At 46.9% G+C, this 20548-nt stretch overlaps 1 protein-coding gene and 1 pseudogene across 6 annotated transcripts in view; both read right to left on the bottom strand.

Moving 5' to 3' along the window:
* Positions 1-12999: 12999 nt before the first annotated feature.
* On the bottom strand, positions 13000-16904 carry LOC104665105 (annotated as a pseudogene). The gene has a single exon (XR_748368.2). The product of XR_748368.2 is annotated as an uncharacterized LOC104665105 (transcript).
* Positions 13002-20548, bottom strand: part of ARRB1 (arrestin beta 1) — a 98811-nt gene continuing 91264 nt past the window's right edge. For all 5 annotated transcript variants that reach the window (XM_030917591.1, XM_030917593.1, XM_030917594.1 and 2 more), the window contains 2 exons: positions 20459-20510; positions 13002-19069 (listed from right to left, as the gene is read on the bottom strand). In XM_030917591.1, coding sequence (XP_030773451.1) covers positions 18958-19069; positions 20459-20510 — 164 coding nt within the window. In that variant the 3' untranslated portion in view covers positions 13002-18957. The remainder of the gene's footprint in view (positions 19070-20458; positions 20511-20548) is intronic.

The following is a 20548-nucleotide window of genomic DNA, read 5'->3' as shown; positions in this document are numbered from 1 at the left end:
CTGAGGTCCCAGGCATTAAACTCATTCCTCCCGAGCTTCTGTCATCTGAGCAGGAGGCTCACCCGGATGAACCAGATCCTGCTTCTGTTCTTGATCAAGATGGTGACCGCACACACAGGACACTGTGATCACGGAAGCACAGGGGTCCCAGGGAGGCCCCTAACTTAGGGGATCATCCAAGCTGGCAAATTCGGGAGTGAAAGGGGCCACTGTTGGTCATTACATTGGAGCAAGAATAAACTAGGACTGGCTGGGAGCAGTGGTTCACGCCTGTAATCCCAACATTTTGGGAGGCCGAGGTGGGTGGATCACCTGAGGTCCGGAGTTTGAGACCAGCCTGACCAAATGGTGAAATCCCATCTCTACTAAAAATAACGAAGAATTAGCCGGGCGTGGTGGTGCATGCCCACTTGGGAGGCTGAGGCAAGAGAATCGCTAGAACCCTGGAGGGGAGGTTGCAGTGAGCCGAGATTGTGCCATTGCACTCTAGCCTGAGCAACCAGAGCAACTCTGTCTTAAAAAAAAAAAAAAAAGAATAAGACTATACCAAGCTGCTGGGCCCTGGTCTTCAATGACTTTTGACAAGACCTGGAGAGAAAAGAAAAAGTACTAGACTGTTAGACTAGACCAGCAAATCTGCCAGCAATAAATAACTAATACGCTCCCCTTCTTTGAACCCTATTTTCCAGCTGCACCAAACGATGGGGATGTTAGTAATGGGGCCCAGCTCTTCCATGCCCTGTGCCTTTGCTCACACGGTACCCTCTGTCTAGGATGCCTTCCCCAACACAGGGAGCACTCAAGACAGCCCAGGAGTCCCCCAATCTTTATGACACCTATGACACCACTGTCTTTCTCCTACTGCTGTACCACTCAGACCTTTCTTTGTACTAACTGGTTTTCTTGCCTCTTGTCTGCACCAGAACAGAAGCTCCCACAGGACAGAGGCCAGACCTAGTCACTTTTAGGTCCCCAGTCAGGGTACACAGAGATTTGTGAACACTCTCCCAGCCCCTACCCCCACAGAAATACAAAACTGAAGGGAAGAGGCATCACGCAGAATGCTGTGGCCTCCCCCTCTGCACGTTGGATGGGTGCTTCCTTTGACTCCCACAACCTCCACTTCATTAAACTGGGGTTTCAATTATATAAGATCCCAGGATGGGCCGGGCGCGGTGGCTCACGCTTGTAATCCCAGCGCTTTGGGAGGCTGAGACAGGTGGATCACGAGGTCAGGAGATTGAGACCATCCTGGCCAACACTGTGAAACCCCGTCTCTACTAAAAATACAAAAAAAATTAGCCGGGTGTGGTGGCAGGTGCCTGTAGTCCCAGGTTCTCGGGAGGCTGAGGCAGGAGAATGGTGTGAACCCGAGAGGAGGCGGAGCTTGCAGTGAGCCGAGATCGTGCCACTGCACTCCAGCCTGGGCGACAGAGCGAGACTCCGTCTCAAAAAAAAAAAAAAAGATCCTAGAATGGCTGACTCTGTTATCTACAAAGTGAGCGAGCAGAAAGACGATGTGGTTTTAGAATATGTGATCATGCAGAACACAATTTAGTCTTAGCCTCTTGGCACTTATTTATTTGTTTATTTATTTATGAGGGCTCCCTCTGTCACTCAGGCTGGGAATGCAGTGGCGTTATCACAGCTCACTGTAACCTTGTACTGCTGGGCTCAAGCGATCCTCCCGCCTCAGCCTCATAAAGTGCTGGGATTACAGGCATGAGCCACCGCGCCTGGCCAACTTTGGCTTTTTAATACAATTACAGCTTCTGGTCCTGCATTTGGAATCTTTGTCCAGGGCCCTGTCTAGGCAGCCCCTGCCACTGGCTTAATCTTGGTTCCTTGACCCAGGGAGCTGCAGCGACATCTGTTGGCCGATCCGTGTGGGAGCCGTCAGCTTTAACTTTTCTTGGCATACGTGCGCCGTCTGCTGGTAGAGATGGGAAAGTGCCTTTCTTTGTTCAGTCAACAAGTATCTAAGTGCCTGCTGTGTGCCAAGCACTGTGCTAGGAAGAAGATGAGGATACAATTTTAAAGAAAACTAGAGCCGGATGTGGTGGCTCAGGCCTGTAATCCCAGCACTTCGGGAGGTCGAGGCCGGCGGATTGCTTGACCTCAGGAGTTCGAGACCAGCTTGGGGCAACATGGCGAGACCCTGTCTCTACAAAAAATGCAAAAAATAGCTGGGCGCAGGGGTGCCCTCCTGTAATCCCACCTACTTAGGAGGCTGAGGCGGGAGGATTGCATGAGCCTGGGAGGTGGAGGTTGCAGTGAGCCAAGATCACGCCACTGCACCCCAGCCTGGGTGGCAGAGTGAGACCCCGTCTCAAAAAATTTAAAAAAAGAAAAAGAAAAGAAAAAAAAACAGTAAGGTCTCTGTCCTTATAAAACAATAATAGTAAAAACTAACATATACAGAATTTACTACGTGCCAGGGATTATTCTAGGTAGTTTCCGTATGTTAATCCATCTTGTCCTGATGACAATTCTGTGAAGCAGGTATTCTTATTCCTACTTCACAAAGGAGGAAACCGAGGCACATAGAGATGAATAATTTGCCCAAGATCACATGCCTAATAAGAGGCCAAGTTAGGCTGAGAACTCAAGCTGTGTTGCAGAGCCTTACTTAGACCATAAACAAGTGAATAAACAAGCATGATACTTATGAGGGAAATAAGCAGGGTAATGTGATAGTGAGTGACAGAGGGGTCTCCTTTGAGTGGGGTAAGTCATGGAAGACCCCTCTGAGGGCGACCTACCCTGAAGAATGGGAGAAATGAGCTATGCAGAGAATCTAGGAAAAGTTAATCCAGGCAGAAGCAGCAGCAAGCGCAAAGGTGCTGAGACCAAATATTCAAACATCAGGTGGAAGGCAAGTTCTGGCCACTCTACCCCTACACCTCCCCTCACTGTCCTTAGACTCGTTCCCCACCTGGTCGCAGCTTGGACTTCTCTCATGTGCATCCCTGTCCCAGCTTCCTCCCTGTTCCCCCAGCCTGCAGCTTCCCCCTCTGGTCCCACACTGCAGCCCGCACTGCAGTGAAAATGCGTGAATCTGATCCCTCTCCTTACTCTAGGCTGCCTAAAACCTGTCCCACTGTCTTCTGGATAAAACCAAGCTCTTTGAGGCCAGGTGCAGTGAGTGGTCCACACTTGTAATCCCAACACTTTGGGAAGCTGAAGCAGAAGGATCAGAGGACAGGCGTTGGAGACCAGCCTAGGCAATATAGCAAGACCTCATCTCTACCAAAAAAATAATAATAACAAGGTATTTTTTTTTTTTTTTTTTTTTTTTTTTACTGATTATCTGTGACCCCCACCCACTAGTCCAATCTCCTGCCAGCTTTTCCAGCTCCCTTCACTCTTTTCACTCCGATGTCATTACAGTTGCCTGAAGGCCCCAGCTTATCTCACCCTGAGACTCCCTATGTGCCGTGTCTTCTACCTGGAAGGTCCGTAGCCCCTCCTTGCCTACCTACTTCCCTTTTTATCCTTCAAAACTCAGTTCAAGGCCAGGTGGGGTGGCTCACACCTGTAATCCTAGCACTTTGGGAGGCCGAGCTGAGCGGCTCATCTGAGATCAGGAGTTCGAGACCAGCCTGGCCAACGTGGTGAAATCCAGACTCTACTAAAAATACAAAAAGTATCTGGGCATGTGCCTGTAGTCCCAGCTACTCAGCAGGAGAATCGCTTGAACCCGGGAGGTGGAGGTTGCAGTGAGCAGAGATTGTGCCACTGCACTCCATCCTGGGCCACAGAGTGAGACTCCGTCTCAAAAAACAAAAAAACAAAAAACAAAAACTCAGTTCAAGCATTTTGTCCTCTTGGAAGTTGCCTAATTCTCATCTTGGCCACTCTAGCTAAAAGTGAGACCTCTCCTTGGTGCTCTCACGGCATGCTGTGACTACACAACAGGCCCCCTCTGCAATACCCCTCATCAGCAATTCCAAACCTTTAGCATCATGCCTTATCCCCCAATTAATCTGTGAGCAATTTGACAGAAGGGATTGTCTTTTTTTTTTTTTTTTTTTTTTTTTCTGAGACTGAGTCTCGCTCTGTCGCCCAGGCTGGAGTACAGTGGCGCAATCTCTGCTCAGTGGAGCCTCCACCTCCCAGATTCAAGAGATTCTCATGACTCAGCTTCCCGAGTAGCTGGGATTACAGGTGCCTGCCACCATGCCCAGCTAATTTTTGTATTTTTAGTAGAGACGGGGTTTCACCATGTTGGCCAGGCTGGTCTCGAACTCCTGGCCTCAAGTGATCCGCCCACCTCTGCCTCCCAAAGTGCTGGGATTATAGGCGTGAGCCACTGTGCCCAGCCAGGATTGTCTTATTTAATCTTAGTGTCCTGAGGGCCAGCACAAGCCCCAGCAAATGGTACATGCCCAGTAATTATCGTTTGCATTTGTGAGCTGTAAATTGCTCCATTTCTTTTTATTGAAATTTATACAAAGTCCACTCTTTTTGGCATACAATTCTATGTGTTTTGACAAGATATACAGTTTTCCATTACCCCCCAAAATCCCTCCTGTTGCCTCTTTATAACCAGCCCTCCCCCCAAGTCCAGCCATTGGCAACTACTGCTTTGTTTTCTGTCTCCATCGTTTTGCCTTTGACACAATGTCATATAAGTAGAATCATACATGTTGTCCTTTTAAATCTGACTTCTTTCACTTAGCATAATGCAGTAGAAACTCATCCATGTTGTTGTAGGTATCGTTATAGTTTGTTCATTTTTATTGCTGTGTAGTATTCCATCATATGGTTGTGAAGAGCATTTGGGTTGTTTCCAGTTTTTGACAACTATGAATATAGCCACTGTAAACATTCATGTACAGGTTTTTGAAGGAATGTCCCTTTTTATTTCTTTATTTTATTTTATTTTTTGAGAAAAGATTTCGCTCTGTTGCCCAGGCTGGAGTGCGGTGGTACACACAGCTCCCTGCAGCCTCGAACTCCTGGGCTCAAGCAATCCTCTTTCTTCAGTCTCCTGAGTAACTGGGATCACAGGCATACACCACCAGGCCTGTCCAATTTTTTCCTTTTTTGTAGAGACAGGGCCTCACCTATGGCTTAGGCTGGTCTTGAACTCCTAGGCTCAAGCAATCCTTCCACTATGGCCTCCCAAAGTGCTTGGATTGTAGGCATGAGCCACTGCACCCAGCCACTTTTTCTTTCAAGAGTGGAACTGCTGAATATTATAGTGAATATGTTTAAATTTATTACAAGAACCTTCCAAATTGTTTTCCAAAGTGTCTGTACCATTTTGCATTTCCACTAGCAGTGTATGAGAGGTCTAGTTCGTCTCCATCTTTGCCAAAATCATTTGTTGAAAACAATTGAATTGCCTTTGTGCCTTTGTTGAAAATCAATTGACCATCTATGTGCAGGTCTATTTCTGAATTCCCAGTTCTGTCCCATTGATACAGGTGTCTGTTCTTTCACTGCTGCCACACTGTCTTGATTACTGTAGCTTTCTAGTAAGTCTTCAGACCAGGTAGTAGAGTCCTTCAACTTTGTTCTTCTTTGTAAAAATTGCTTGGCCATTCCAGATTTTTTACCTTTCTATATAAATTTGGAAACAGTTCCTCTATGTCTTTAAAAGAAAATCCTACAAAGATCTTGATTTGTATTGCATTGAATCTACAGTCAGTTTGAGGAAGATTGACATAACAGTATTGAATCTGCTTAGCTGTGAACATGGTATAGCTCTCAGTTTATTTGGGCCTATTTGTGATTTCTTTCCTCAGTACTATTTACTTTTCAGCATAGAGATCATGCACATATTTTGTTAGGTTTATATATGAGTATTTCAGTTTTGGTTGCTGTTATAAATGGCATCATCTTTTAAATTTCTATTTCAATTGTTTCATGTTACTCCACAGAAGTACAATGGATTTTTGGGTGTTAATCATGTTTCCTGCAACCTATCTAAACTCAGTTATTATTTCTAGTAGCTTTTTTTGCAGATTCCTTAGGATTTTTAATGTAGATAATCAAGATGTCTGTGAATAGAAACCATTTTTGTTTTCTTTTTTTAGAGACAGGGGTCTCTCTTTGTTGCCAGGCTGGAATGCAGTGGCGCAATCATAGCTCACTGCCACCTCTAACTCCTGGGCTCGAGGGATCCTCCCACCTCAGCCTCCTGAGTAGCTGGAATTACAGGCATGCACCACAGTGCCTGACTAATTTTTTAAAGTTTTTGTAGAGATGGGGTCTTGCCATCTTGCCCAGGTTGGTGTCAAACTCCTGGGCTGAATGATCCTCCTGCCTCGGCCTCCCAAACTGTTGAGATTACAGTTATTGAGCCTCTGTGCCTGGCCTTATTTTATTTCTTCTTTATAATCAGTAGGCCTTTTCTACCTTTTTCTTGCCTTATTGCACTGGTTAGGACCTCTAGTATAGGACTGGTGAGAGTAGTCATCCTTGCCTTGTTCCCGATTTTAGAGGAAAAGTATTAAGTCTCTCACCATGAACTATGTTAGTAGATGTAGGTTTTTGTAGATGCCCTTTATGAGGTTAAGGAAGTTTTCTAAGAGTTGTTTGCTTTTTTAAATCATGAACAGATGTTGAATTTTGTCAAGTGCCTTTCTGCATCTGTTGAGATAAGCACTGCTTTAGCTGAAACCTCAAAATTTAGATATTTGTTTTTATTTTCATTTCATTTCATAAATTTCCTTGTGATCTCCTCTTTGGCTCATTTAGAAATTGCTTAAGTTTCGCCGGGCGCGGTGGCTCAAGCCTGTAATCCCAGCACTTTGGGAGGCCGAGACGGGCGGATCACGAGGTCAGCAGATCGAGACCATCCTGGCTAACACGGTGAAACCCCGCCTCTACTAAAAAATACAAAAAAACTAGCCAGGCGAGGTGGCCGGCGCCTGTAGTCCCAGCTACTCGGGAGGCTGAGGCAGGAGAATGGCGTAAACCCGGGAGGCAGAGCTTGCAGTGAGCTGAGATCCGGCCACTGCACTCCAGCCTGGGCGAACAGAGCGAGACTCCGTCTCAAAAAAAAAAAAAAAAAAAAAAAAAGAAATTGCTTAAGTTTCAAATATTTGCAAATTTTCCAGATAATTTTCTGTTATTCTAGTTTAATTCTGCTGTGACCAAAGAATGTACTTATTAAATTCTTTTAAATTTGGCCAGGTGTGTTGGCTCATACCTATAATCCCAGCACTTTACAAGGCTGAGGCAGGAGGATTACTTGAGCCCAGGAGCTCAAGACCAGGCTGGGCAACACAGTGAGACCCTGTCACAATAAAGAAAGATAAAAAAAATTTTGAAATAAAAAACATATAAATTATTTACAATTTGTTAATCTTTTTTTCCCCCAGAAAATAGTTCTTGGGGAATGTTCCATGTACACTTGAAAAAAAATGCATATTCAATTATTTTGAGATGAAATATTCCATAGTGTCTATTAGGTCAAACTGATATTGTTGTTCAGGTCTTCTGTATTCTTACTAATATTCTGCCTTCTCATTCCATCAATTACTGAGGGAGGAATGTTGTGGATTTGTATATTTCTCCCTTCAGTTCTATTACATTTTGCTTTGTGTATCTGGAAACACCATGATCAGATGCACACACATTTAGGGTTGTTATATTTTCTTGGTAAATTGACACTTTCATTATTATATATGTCCCTTTTTATCCCTGGTAACATTTGTTGCTCTGAAGTCTATTTTGTTTGATATTAATATAGCCATTTCAGCTTTCTTTTTATTACTGTTTGCATGGTATATCTTTTTCATTCTTTTCATAAAGACGTGTTTATCTATGTCTTTATATTTAAAGTAGGTTTCTTTGTATTTAAAGTATGTTTGTGGACAGCATGTAATTGGATCTTGTTTTTTAATCCAATCTGGCGATCTCTATCTTTTAATTGTTATGTAGAGGTCATTTACGATTAATGTAGTTATTGATATGGTTGTATTTAGGTCTACCATTTTTATTTTTCTGTTTGTCCCCCTATTTTTTATTATTTTGTTTCAACTTTCCTGGCTTCTTTTGGAATACTTGGATATTTTTCGTATGTCATTAAAATATTTTTTGCTATTGTAATTTATCTATATGTTCGGCTCTAGTTTAGTTGTTGCTCTAGGGACCACAATATACATATATAACTCTTCACAATCTACTTAGGGTTAACACTGTACCATTTCACCATTTCAAATGTAATATAGAAGTCTTAAAAACAAATAGGTTTGCCACGTGCAGTGGCTCATGCCTATTATCCTAGCACTTTGGAGGCCAAGGCGGGCGGATCACCTGAGGTCAGGAGTTTGAGACCAGCCTGGCCAACATGCTGAAACCCCATTTCTACTAAAAATACAAAAATTAGCCGGGCATGGTGGCAGGCACCTGTAATCCGAGCTACTCAGGAGGCTGAGGCAGGAGAATCGCTTGAACCCGGGAGGCAGAGGTTGCAGTGAGCTGAGATCACGCCATTGCACTCCAACCTGGGGAACAAGAGCTAGACTTCACCTCAAGAAAAACAAAAACAAAAAACAAATAGGTTTATCTCCCTCCACTGACCTTTCCGTTATAGTTATTATATGTATTTCATCTATCAACATTGGTAAACCTATCAAACAATGTTATAAAAAATTTTTTTCAACAGTAATAAGCCAGGCACAGTAGCTCATGCCTGTATTTGCAACACTTTGGGAGGCTGAGACAAGAGAATTGCTTGAGCTCAGGAGTTCGAGACCAGCTGGGCAACCTAGCAAGGCCCCATCTCTACAACAAAAATAAAGAAAATTGGTGGAGTGTGGTGGTGCATGCCAGTAGTTCCAGTTACACAAGAGGTTGAGGTGGAAGGATCACTTGAACCCAGGAGTTCGAGGTGGAAGTGAGCTATGATCACACCACTACACTCCAGCCTGTCCAGCCTCGGTGACCGAGCAAGACCCTGTCAAAAAACAAAACAAACAAACAAACAAAAAACACCAATAATAAATACTTTAAAGAACTTAAGAAGATTAGGGGATAAACGGTAAATATAGCCTTTTAAATTTATCCAGATAATTACCATTTCTGTTGCTCTTAATTTCTAAAGATCTGGGTTTATCTCTGCCATTGTTTTAAACTAAATAACTTTGTTTAGCTTTTTTTTTTTTTTTTCAATAAGTCTGCTGGTGACAGATTCTCTCGGTTTTCCTTCATCTGATAATCTATTTTGCATCCTTCTTGAAGGATGTTTTCACTGGATATAGATTTCTGGGTTGACAATTCTTTTAGTGCTGTGAAGATGTTGTACTACTTTCTTCTGGCCTCCATGTCTTCTATTGAGAAATCTGCGTTCAGATAGTCATTCTTTGTACGGAAGAAAATACAAGAATGTGTCCTTTTCTCTAGCTGCTTTCAAGATTTTTAAATTTGTCTTTGGTTTTCAGCAGTTTGGTTATATATGTTTATGTGTGATTTTCTTTGAGTTTAACATATTTGAGATGTGCACAGTTTCACGAATCTATAAATTTATGTCTTTTACCAAATTTGGGGTGTTAGTGGCCATTATTTTCTCAACTATTTTTTCTCCACCAGTCTCTCTTCTCTTCTGGGAGTCCAGTGACATGGAATCTTAGGCCTTATGATATTGTTCCATAGGTCCCTGAGACTGTTAATTGTTTTCAACCTATTTTCTCTGTTTTTTCAGATAGAATAATTTCTATTGATCTATATTCAAGTTCACTGGCTCTTCCTTCTGTCACCCCCATTCTGCTATGAGCTTATCCAATCAATTTTTAATTTCAGATATTGTATTTTTCAGTTCTAAAATTTCCATTTGGTTCTTTTTTAATAGTTTCTATATCTCTGCTGAGAACAACTATTGCAATCCATTTCAAGTTATAACAGCCACTTTAAAATCTTTTATAATTCCAACATCTAAGTCATCTTAGAGTTGGTATCTGTTGATTGTATCTTTCCTTGAGGATTGGTCACATTTTTATGGGTTGTCGCCCCACCACCCCATCTTTAGTTTTGCTTTCTGTGGTTTCAGTTATTTGCACTCAATAACAGTTGAAAATATTAAATGGAAAATTCCAGAAATAATTCATAAGTTTTAAATTGCACACCATTCTGAATAGTGTGATTAAATATCACAGTGACCCATTCTCTCCTGCCTGGGATGTAAATCATCACTTTGTCTGGTGTATCTCGGCTGTGTATGCTATCTACCTATTAGTCGCTTAGTAACCATCTTGGTTATCAGATCAACTGTTGCAATATCACAGTGTTTGTGTTCAAGTAACTCTTATTTTACTTAACATTGGCCCCAAAGTGCAAAGTAGTGATGCTGTTATAATTGTTCTATTACTAGCTATTGTTGTTAATCTCTTATTGTAACTAATGTATAAATTAAGCTTTATAATAGGTATGTATGTATAGAACAAAACATAATATGTAAAAGGTTTGGTACTATCTGCAGTTTCAGATGTCCAGTAGGGATCTTGGAGCTTATCCCCCGTAGATAAGGGGAAACTACCATATTCATATGTTGAGTAATTTCGGATTGTGTCCTGGACATTGTGAATATTATATTGTATAGACTCTGGGTCCTGCTATAATCATCTGTAGAATGTTGATTGTGTTGTTATTGTTGTTTCAGGAGGCAATGAATCAACTTAAGTTCAGATTCTAAGCTCTGTCTCACTTTCTGTGGGTGGTGGTTCTAATCTTAGTGAAAAACCACGAGAAAAGAGAAAAAATGGGAAAATCGTCCTATGGAGATGACTTCTCTAAATTTTAAATCACCTGTATCATTTGCCTTCTTTTGTCTAACTTTCACAGAGTTGTTATTTAATTGTGTTTTGTATTTTTGTCCAGTGTTTTCAGGTGTATTCAGTAGGAGAGGTAGGGCTATAATGGATTTACTCCATGTTGGCCAGAATTTGAACCTCCTGCTCAGTTTCTTTTGATTTGCTGGAGTTTAAAAAAGCTAGGAGAAATGAAGCTCTGAAGCACAGTGAAGACAGTGATAGTGGCATTAAGAAAACAGCAAATATTTCTCTCTTGTTTGGAATCCTGTTCAGAGGTCAAGGCATTCCTTCTAAATTGTGGTAACCAAGCCAACATTACTACTTCTACTTTTTGGATGAGAACACTCAGGAAGAGCTTGCCATTTGCCTGTTTGATCTCAGATCAAATCCCTTGACCTTCTCTTGCTCTGTATTATCAGGCCCTGACCATCGCAAACTACATTTTCAAATTTCTTGAAAATACGCTTTTAATTAGATTCTGCCAGTGGGAGGCACTGGCTTGAATTTGGAGGGCAGGAAAAGGGAAGAAGCCAGAGCATGTCTACAGCCTCTGCTTTGGGCAGCACTCCCAGCAAGGGCAGTGTTCCCTCTGTGCTTCTGGCTTTCTAGATACCCTCTTCCTCCATGTTCCTGCTAGGCTGCCCTGGTTCCTCAGCTCCTCCCCTTGTCCCTCCACACTAGAGGTAGTAACGGTCTCCTATTGTGCCACATCTTTGAGTGGTCTCAAACCCCATTTGCACTTTCATCTCATCCAACATTTAATGAACATTTCCCCAATTAAATTGCTTTCTGTTTTATTTAATTTTAAAAAATTTGAGATGAAGTCTCACTATGTTGTCCAGGCTGGTCCTGGGCTCAAGCAAGCCTCCCAAAGAGTGAGTCACTGCACCTAGCTTTTTTTTTTTTTTTTAAGTGATAATTTCTCGCTCTGCCACCCAGGCTGGAGTGCAGTGGTATGATCATAGTTCACTGCAGCCTTGAACTTCTGGGTTCAAGGGATCCTCCTGCCTCGGCCTCCCAAGTAGTTGGGACTACAGGCATGCACTACTACTCTTGGCTTTCTTTTTTTTTCTTTTTTTTTTTTTTTTTTTGAGAGATGGGGGTCTCCCTATGTTGTCCTACCTGGTTTTGAACTCCTGGCCTCAAGAGATTCTCCTGCCTTAGCCTCCCAAAGTGCTGGGATTACAGGCATGAGTGACTGCATCTGGCCCAATTAAATTCTTGCTACAGGGATAGACTGCTTATCTGGACTCAGACTGACACAGTCCATATGAGAGGGCAACTGAACAAAAGCTGTAGCTCAAGTCTCCTGATTCAAATGTCAGTGTCTTCCCACTGCCCTACTCTTGACAGGAAGGGAACATCAGAGGAAACAGACTCCCTTCTGGCCAACTAGGAGGGCAATGCTCTGATCTACATTGCACAGTATTTTACAGGAATGTTAAAAAATATGTTGTTCACCAGGAGTTCAAGACCAGCCTGGCCAACATGGCAAAACCCCATCTCTACAAAAAATACAAAAATTAGATGGACGTGTTGGCACACACTTGTAATTCCAGCTACTAGGGAGGCTGAGACATGAGAATCTCTTAAACCCAGGAGGCGGAAATGTGTGTGTGTGTGTGTGTGTGTGTGTATGAAATATATAAATATATTTCATATATTTTCTAGGAAAGTCATCTTATATGCATGGGCATCTTCCTTTCGTGTTAATACAGCACATTATCCATTGGAACATCAACCCTTCCTCACTGATATCCTTACTCCTCCCATATGTTCTGTTAGACCAGGTGGCAGGTAAGTCTTAGAAAACTGAAGTGACTTCAGGAAGACCCAGCAGAGCAGGAGATAAGTGAACAAGAACCAGGGCTGTGGCTGGGGTGAGGACTCCCGCTGATGTGGTCAGTGGGGTGCCAAAGATAGAAGATAGGATGGCTTCACCCCCAGAGCAAACCATGGGTCATGAAATCCTGTGGTATCTGAGAGGGATGAGAGGTTTGCCAGCTTCCCAAGGCCATAAGGCTGAAAAGTGGCAGAAGAGGGACAGAGAAAAGTTCTTGGCAGTCTCCACAAGTTGGTGCAAGGACCAAGCTGGAGCTGGGGCCACAGACAAGGGAAGAGAGCACCTCACCCAGTCATGAGAGCCATCCGCCAGTCCAGGACAGCAGGGCAGCATTTCTTGGTCTTTGAATTGCCATAGGCTTATGAGACAAAAATGAAAGCACAGCCAGCATCCTCTGCCACAAAAGACCTTTAATGGCTTCCTATTTATTATTATTTTGTTCATTTGTTAGAGTTGAATAAACTATAATAATTTGTCTGACATAAGAATGCCACAGGTATAACAGATAAACCTGGCAGGTGGTCCAGGAATGAGAGTGTCACAAAATAATCACTCAACACAAGGGCCACAGACCTGCAGATTCTTCCCAGCCATCCCTCACTCCTGCCCCAGGACACAATCCATGCAGGCCCCCATTCCATAGGAAGAGGCAGGTGCCACAGCATCTGTGGCTAGACCTTAACACGGAGCAGAGATGCCCGGGAAGACGGCACTTCCTATGCTCGTTCCCAAGTGCTCTCCTCATCTGCCATGCAGGTCAGGACCACGCCCCGAGTTTGTGAGGCACCCACTTCTTATACCCACCACCTCATATGACCACCTATCATACCCAACTCTCCTATGACCCTTGCAATTGTCCCAGTGAGGTGGGAAGAGCCTGGCACTAGCCTCATTTTACACACAGGGAAACTAAGGACACACTCAGACCTAATGTAATACACTCATGTCATGCGCTTGCTGTGCCCTGAGCTTCACATTTTCACCTAGAATTCCTTGGGAGGTGGGGGTGGGGGGCAGGGCAGGCAGGACTTTGTACCAAGGGCTGATCCAGGTCTCACTAAAGTGTACAGGATTCCTGGGGGAATCCTGCCCTCAAAGGAGGGACTTTTGTCATAAAATCCTCCCTGAGTCTGTCTTTTATGTGAGCCAAGATTTCCATCCATCTGGCTCTGTGTAAAGATGAATTTAACCCTAGGCTCTCTCTCTCCATCACACTGCTTCTCCTGCTGTCCCCTGGGCCTGGGCCAGGAAAGTGGGGTGCCAGACAGTGGTGCAGACACAAGTCCTAGGTGTGGGATTGAGCCTGTTTCCTTGCTGCAGAGGTCCCCATGCCTCATGGGCCAATATCAGGGTCAAGACCCATCCCCACTGAGCACCAGGCCCCTGTTCAAATCAAACATTGGCCAGAGCTTCAGAGTGGGTTGGCTAGAAAAACCATCAACTATGTACGCGCGCGCGCGCGCGCGCGTGTGTGTGTGTGTGTGTGTGTGTCAGGTTCCAACACAAAGACACTTTGTACTGGAATGCTGGAGCCATTCCAACATGAGCAGCAAGAATAGAACCTGTGCTGGCTGGTCTAAGATCAAACCTGGAGATGGTGGTTTGAAGGTTTTCTTCAAAGAAAGCTTGAAAATGAAATCTCAGTAGGCAAGACAAATAAAAGCAGAGTTGTTCTGGTGGAGGTGGAAATGGGAGGAAGGCTGGAAACTTATCCTTTGCCTCCACTCCCATCTTCCCACCTTAGCATCCCCTGGCAAAGCTCTGTGGAATACCAGGGGTTCCGCAGCACCTGGTTTGAAAACCACTGTATCAGTGTCTACAAACCATGGGCCCCACAGACCTGTGCTTTGACTTCCCTTTTGGGGTGACGAGTTGGGAGTGTGATGGGGGGAGGATGTTTCCCCTTCAACAGGGCCTCTCTTTGAAGCCACTGTGCAGTGACCCTCTGGGGAAGTGATAGAGGTGGGGATCCTGCAACTTTAGTCCAGAAGGGATGGCAGAAGTGATGGAGCTGCCTGGGCCAGGAAGACACACCAGGCCCAATGCAGGCCATATAGATGAGGGTTCAGGAGTCTCTTTTGGTCCTTTTGAGTTTAAAAAACATACGTATCAGAACAGGCATAGGCCTGCGTCCATGAGACCCTGTAAGAGTGTAAGACTGGGACCTAAACCCTTCCTCCTGGATGGGTGGGGAACAACCAGGCCCCAGTGACTGGCAGGAGAGAAGCTGCCGCTCTGGACTGCTGGCGCCACTGGGGGATGCATCCGCTGTGGCTCAGCTCTCAGGGCAAAAGGCTTAGGTTTTCCCTGGGCCTGAAACCCTCCCAATGTCACTGAGAAGCTGTGGTGGCTCCAGCTGATCCTGCAAGAGGCCTTACACTTTCAAGGGAAGGAACAGGCAATTTCTATTTCTCCTTGCCCTTAGATTTTCTGCAAATGGGGGGCTGGTGGCTCTCTTTAACCTGGGGTCAGAGCTAAGGCCCCTTGGCCTCTGTGGGGTTCTGACAGATGGGAGATGTGAGTGACTCCAGGCCTATGAGGGTCCAAGATGTCCACCTCCACCACTCACTGACAATATCCACGTCTTCCCTCTGTGTCCTGGTTGATGGGACCACTATTTTTGGGCATAATATTCCTGAATCGTGTCTAAATTTCCCGCTCCGCTAGGTCATCAAAGCCAAATTAGCTGTATCTCATTCTGGTTGACATCTACCTAAGTGAGAAGCAGGGCAAGTGATGAAGACTGGTGGGGAGGGCTTCTCCCGCAGCAAACTTCCTGTGTGACCTTGGGCCATCCCTGCAGTGGCAGGGCCACACCCATGCAGCCATTTTCAACTTAGAGCCCTGACCGCTGACTTTCGTCTCATCTGGGCCTCATAACAATTCCTGCGTCAGGAAGGGAAAGGATTACAATCCCATTTTACAGTTAGGGAAACTGAGCCCCAGAGGTTAAGTAGCTTGCCCAAGTCCCCCAGGTGGTTGGTGACAGCCAGGACTGAGAGGTGGCACTGGGGACTTCCAGGACAGAATTCCTTTTACTGCACCACGTAGGAACCAGCTTGTCAGGAACTCTCCCACAAAACCAACAGCCAGGTGAACCCACTCTAGCAGGGCTGAGCTTTGACGCTGAGGTGCAGCCAAATAACTCAGTCCTTATCTTCATGGGGACTGAACTCTTCCCCTGGGTGGAATGCTGAGGAGGTCCAGCTGGCCCTCTGCTCGGTGGGTTTTCACCAGGCCATGCTCTTCCTTCCTGTCAAGACTGGTGTCCACACGCCACCCACAGGGTGCACTACAAAGTCCCGGTGACGGACGGCTTGGCAAGCGCAGGCCCCAAATGCTTGGCACAGAAACCACCAGTACTGTGGGCTGGTGCCTGGGGCCTAGTGAGGCTCCGCCACCCCTAGTTTCACTTCAAGGTCTCACCTGGATGGAATGACTCCAGAAGGGAAAGGGGCCCTGCAGAGAAGCACTCGCTTGGCCATGTTTGGGGGCTGGGAGGTGCTGCCTGGAGTTGACCAGAAGCTTGGAAACATGACCTGGTGCTTCCTCTCCAGGAAGAAGCTGAAGGAAACACTTTGGTCTGTGTGTCCCTCGAGGCTGCAGCACATGGCCAAGGGGAAAGGGGTGCTAAAATCCAACCTGTGTGTCACTCACAAAGCTATGCATTCTAGTGTGGGTCTGAATCACCTGGAAAGGGCACTGTCTTCTAACTCACATCAAGGTACGATAGGGACCAGCAGCCACCAGGAGCCCTGAAGGCAATTGTCCTCTATTACCTCCCCCTACAACATTCCCCTGACTGTGGGCTTCCTGAGGATGGGGGCTGGGACTGACCCATCTCTGTGTCTCCCGTACTTGGCATAGAGCCGAGTTATCAGCAAAGGATGGTAGGCTGAATTCAACTACGTTTGGCCATTGCCTTGTACAGTCCTGGCTCAAGGAGAAAAACAAAAAAAAGATAGTGCTCTGACCCTTCCCTGCAGCTGGAGAAATTTGCTAAACAACACTGGGCTAAACCCAAAAGGGTGAGTGTGATGTTGAGGCGGAGGCTCGGGAAACCAGCCTGACAAAACTTTTCCATGCATGCGTTAGGGATAGGGGAAGAGGTTTGCAGGAAAGAGGTCATTCCAAACACTAAAGGGTCTTGTGTCAGCCCCAAATGTTTCAGAAGACACGGGGAGGGGGGTGTGTATGTTTGCCATGCACTGCTCCAGCATTTCATTAGCTCTGTGCCTGCCCGGATGAGGTACAGCCTGCCCAGCAAGCTCTAGGAGGGGCTGGATGCCTGGGAGACCGGGGAGTAAGACTGCCCCTAGCTGACTTGGTTCTGGTCTGGGGAGGGGTGGCTTAGGTTGAGTGGATGGAATGAGCCTCAGAAGTCGCACTGCCAGGCTTGTGAAACAGGTGATTTCACCGTGGGAAATAAGTCACACTGCCTGCTCCCAAGAGGTGCTGGACTGGAAAGGACTGAGATGCCACTTGCGTAAGATTTTTTTGTCTCCCTTTTCAGACAAGTATGGGACAGAGATGGAAGGGAGCAGAAACTGAGAAGAGAGCCCTTGTCCTGCTAATCAATATATTTGTTTGGGTAAACCTCAGGGTGTCTGCATCCACAGGGGGCAGTGAGGTACTGCAGGCCCTATCACAAGCCCCTCAGCCAAGCCTCAGCAAAGACATGCTCTGTCCCTCCTTGGGCAACTCAGGCTAGCTATGGCCACAGCCTGACATCAATCCCTTCCCAGTCCTAGGCAGGGGGTGAAGTTGAGGGGAGTTGGTGCTCCCTAGGGCCCTGCCACCTCTGAGGTCCAATAAAACCACTCTGGAGGCAGAGAGACCAGGCAGCAGCTCTGGATCCACCCACCAGACCAGGAGCGCTAATATTCCCAAATTCTTGGTGGCCAGAGCTAGGAAGGCCCATTGTGATCATCTGGTCAAACTCCTTGCTTTCCCAAGTGAGAAACTGAGGCCCAGAGTGGGGAAGGAACTTGCCCAAAGTCACACAGTAAGTTATTCTCAAAGGCCAGGCAAAGAGGGTAACTCCTAACACTCATACCTCATCTCCCATCTGGCTTCTTGCCCCAGGAATTGCCCTAGGTCTCAATCACGCCAACACCAGCCAATGCATACTGGGTACCCATGGACACTGGGAGCTACTGGAGGTCATCAACTCCCCAAGAAAAGAAGGGGCTTATTTGCTACCCAGCAGCCTCCTTCCCTTTGGGTGAGGATATCTCCATGGATGCTGCCACCTTCTGGGATAGGACCCCCTTTGACTGTGGCATGGTGGCCTCAGGCACACTCTCCCAGTCTGCAGGTTCAGTCCAGCCCTGGAGAATGGCAGGGGGAAGCAGGAGGATACTAGTGGCCTCAGCCCCCGCTAGACCCCCATCCTCACTTCCTGCATGACCATGTGAAGTCCACAAGGAAGGGACATAAGGCAGACTCTCCTCTCCCCACCCCCTGCCTCCATCTCCCAGCGGCCCACTTCGGGAACCCTCATCAAGAGCTTCAGCTAACTCTGCTGTGGGCTGGTGCTTGCTGAAGACCCCCTCCCTCCCTTCCTCTGCTTTTCTCTCTGCATATCTCTAGACAGGCCCATGCACTTGAAATACAAGGTAGCTAAGATGTCACATCCTGACAGTACTGAAATATACTTTGTTGAGTCCACACAGCTTGCCTCAGCCTAGGTAACTGCTGGTAAGAAAGTCACTCCAGTTGCTTTTCTCTACTCCTGTGGTCTACAAACTTTCACCAACGTCACTATCAGACACAGAGGGACATCGGGTGGGGAGGAGGGTGAAGGCAGAAGGTCTTTGGTGGGTCAGAACTTCAAAAAGGCACTGAGAATCTGTCCACAGGTCTGCCCCTCCCAGCCAGAAGGAGGTGGCCTTCAATGCGGTCATCTTTTAGCTGCCAGAACTTTGTTAACCACCTGGGACTGTGGACATCTTCTCTCGTGTCTTGAGCCCTCATCCCCATCCCTCCAAGCCCTCGTGCCCACCACACCGTGTCCTGCATGCCCCATCCTCCCCTGTCTGCTCCCCATCTCAAGTCCAATTCCAAGGCCAGAACCCTGGTAGCTTTTCCGGGAGACAGCATGAAAAGGAGGGGAGTGGAGAGGCAATGGCAGAGATGGGGTGGAGCTGGTGTGCTGTGGTCCTGTTGGCATGGTGACGTGGGGCCAATCCTGAGGTCAGAGGTTCATCACCGTGATCTGGAAGGCCACGGGTCCCCCTGGTAGAAACTGGAAGAACAAAGGGGAAAAGAAACCAGAACGGGAAGAAGACGAATAAGCATCCGAGCACATGAGAGTGGAGCCGGAGCCACGTGGAGGCAGGGCCGGCCCGTCTATCTGTTGTTGAGCTGTGGAGAGCCAGTACCGTCCTCCTCTTCCTCCTTGTCATCCTTCATGCCTTTCAGTCTCTGGCGGGCAAAGTCCTCAAATACAATGTCGTCATCACTAGTGGGAGAGACAAGGAAAATGTGGCATGTTTGCAGGGGGGAGGGAGAGTAGGCTTATCCAGAGGCCTGGCCAGAGGTGACAGAGTGTGGCTCTGGGGCCGGGGAGAGAACCACCCTCTCTGAGGGCTCTGGCCTCGGGGGCTGACTATGAGCAGAAAGGCCTATCTGGCAGGCACATGTGGATGCCACCTGTGGCAGTAGGGACAGTCACATCAGGACTCAGGCCAGTCATGGAAGGGGCAGAGAGGGGCATGAATTTGACTCTTGTGCCTAAGGGTTAGAAAAGTAACCCGGTTCTTTAGGAGGTCGGGGAAGCAGTGTGGCTCTGTAGCCCAAGGAAGGACTTATTCCCACTGTGAGAGGCCAGGCCACCAGTAGTTGTTTCACAGCATGTTCTGAATCCCCCAAGAATAAGACTGGTAAACCCCACCCCACCACCCAGAAAACTACCCTTATGAAGCATTCCCGTTTCTGGACAGGAAGGAGTAGTTTGGCTTAATGGAAGAGAAGACCATGGAGAACCTTTCTCCCAGGAAGTGTCAGCTCAGATTCTACCATGGGGGATCCCACACAGGAGAAGGCTGGGGTAGGAGGATGTGAATCTAAATAGGGGAGTAGAGGACCTGTTCGTGAGGAAAGGGGAGGCTTAAGTGGGGTTTCAGGACTAAGGACTGCCTTTAAGAACAGCGAGTTCCCTTCTACCATGAAACATGTCCACTCAGGACCATGCAGGGGTCCATCCAAGTCCCCTGCCCAACAGGGTTCAGCCAGTGCATGGGACATCCTCATGGGGTGACTTGAGACTCCCACACCCCAGATTTCTCCTGGGGGACAAGGGAAGATTGGCTTTGGAGCTGGAGCAAGAAAACCGCTTGGCCCTGGAGGTGGTTCTCGCAGTCGGCCCAGGTCCTCCCCCTCTGGCCACTGTCCGGTGACTCGATGGCCTTTGACCGCAGGGAAATCCACATCAGTTGGTCCTCAGGAGTCAGAAGCAACAAGATCCCCAGTCCCCTGCCCACCCCACAGCCTGATTCCACTGGTTGGCGTGGGCAGGACAGGAGAGCCGAGCCCAGGGCCATGGACCAGCCCTGTGTGAGCCGAGCAGGCGCTGTGGATGGACGAACAGACTGACGGACGGACGTGCAAGGACGAGGGAGGAAGACAGACCCCACCAAGGCAGGAGGAAGAGGAACAGGCACGGAGGGTCCTTCAAGTCACATGCAGGCAAGCGGGTTGCTGAAGAGGCGAGCAGAGGCAGCTCTCAGCAGACGGGGTTAGGCCAGCGGCTCCTCAGGGGTTAATAAGCATATATGCAAATGACCCTCTCCGCCCCGCCCACCCACAGCCCGCCCCGTCCCCGGATGTCTGCAGGCAGGGTTCGGCTTACTTTGTGTCAAGTTCTATGAGATTGGTATCTACTGGCGTCTGGTTCTCTGGAACTAAACACAGGGCGGGTGGGTAGAGTGTCCAGGGGTTA

Source organism: Rhinopithecus roxellana, chromosome 15 (assembly GCF_007565055.1).
Source record: "Rhinopithecus roxellana isolate Shanxi Qingling chromosome 15, ASM756505v1, whole genome shotgun sequence".
Taxonomy (NCBI): Eukaryota; Metazoa; Chordata; class Mammalia; order Primates; family Cercopithecidae; genus Rhinopithecus; species Rhinopithecus roxellana.
Note: the sequence above shows the minus strand (reverse complement) of the source record. Positions and strands in the feature narration are given on the sequence as shown.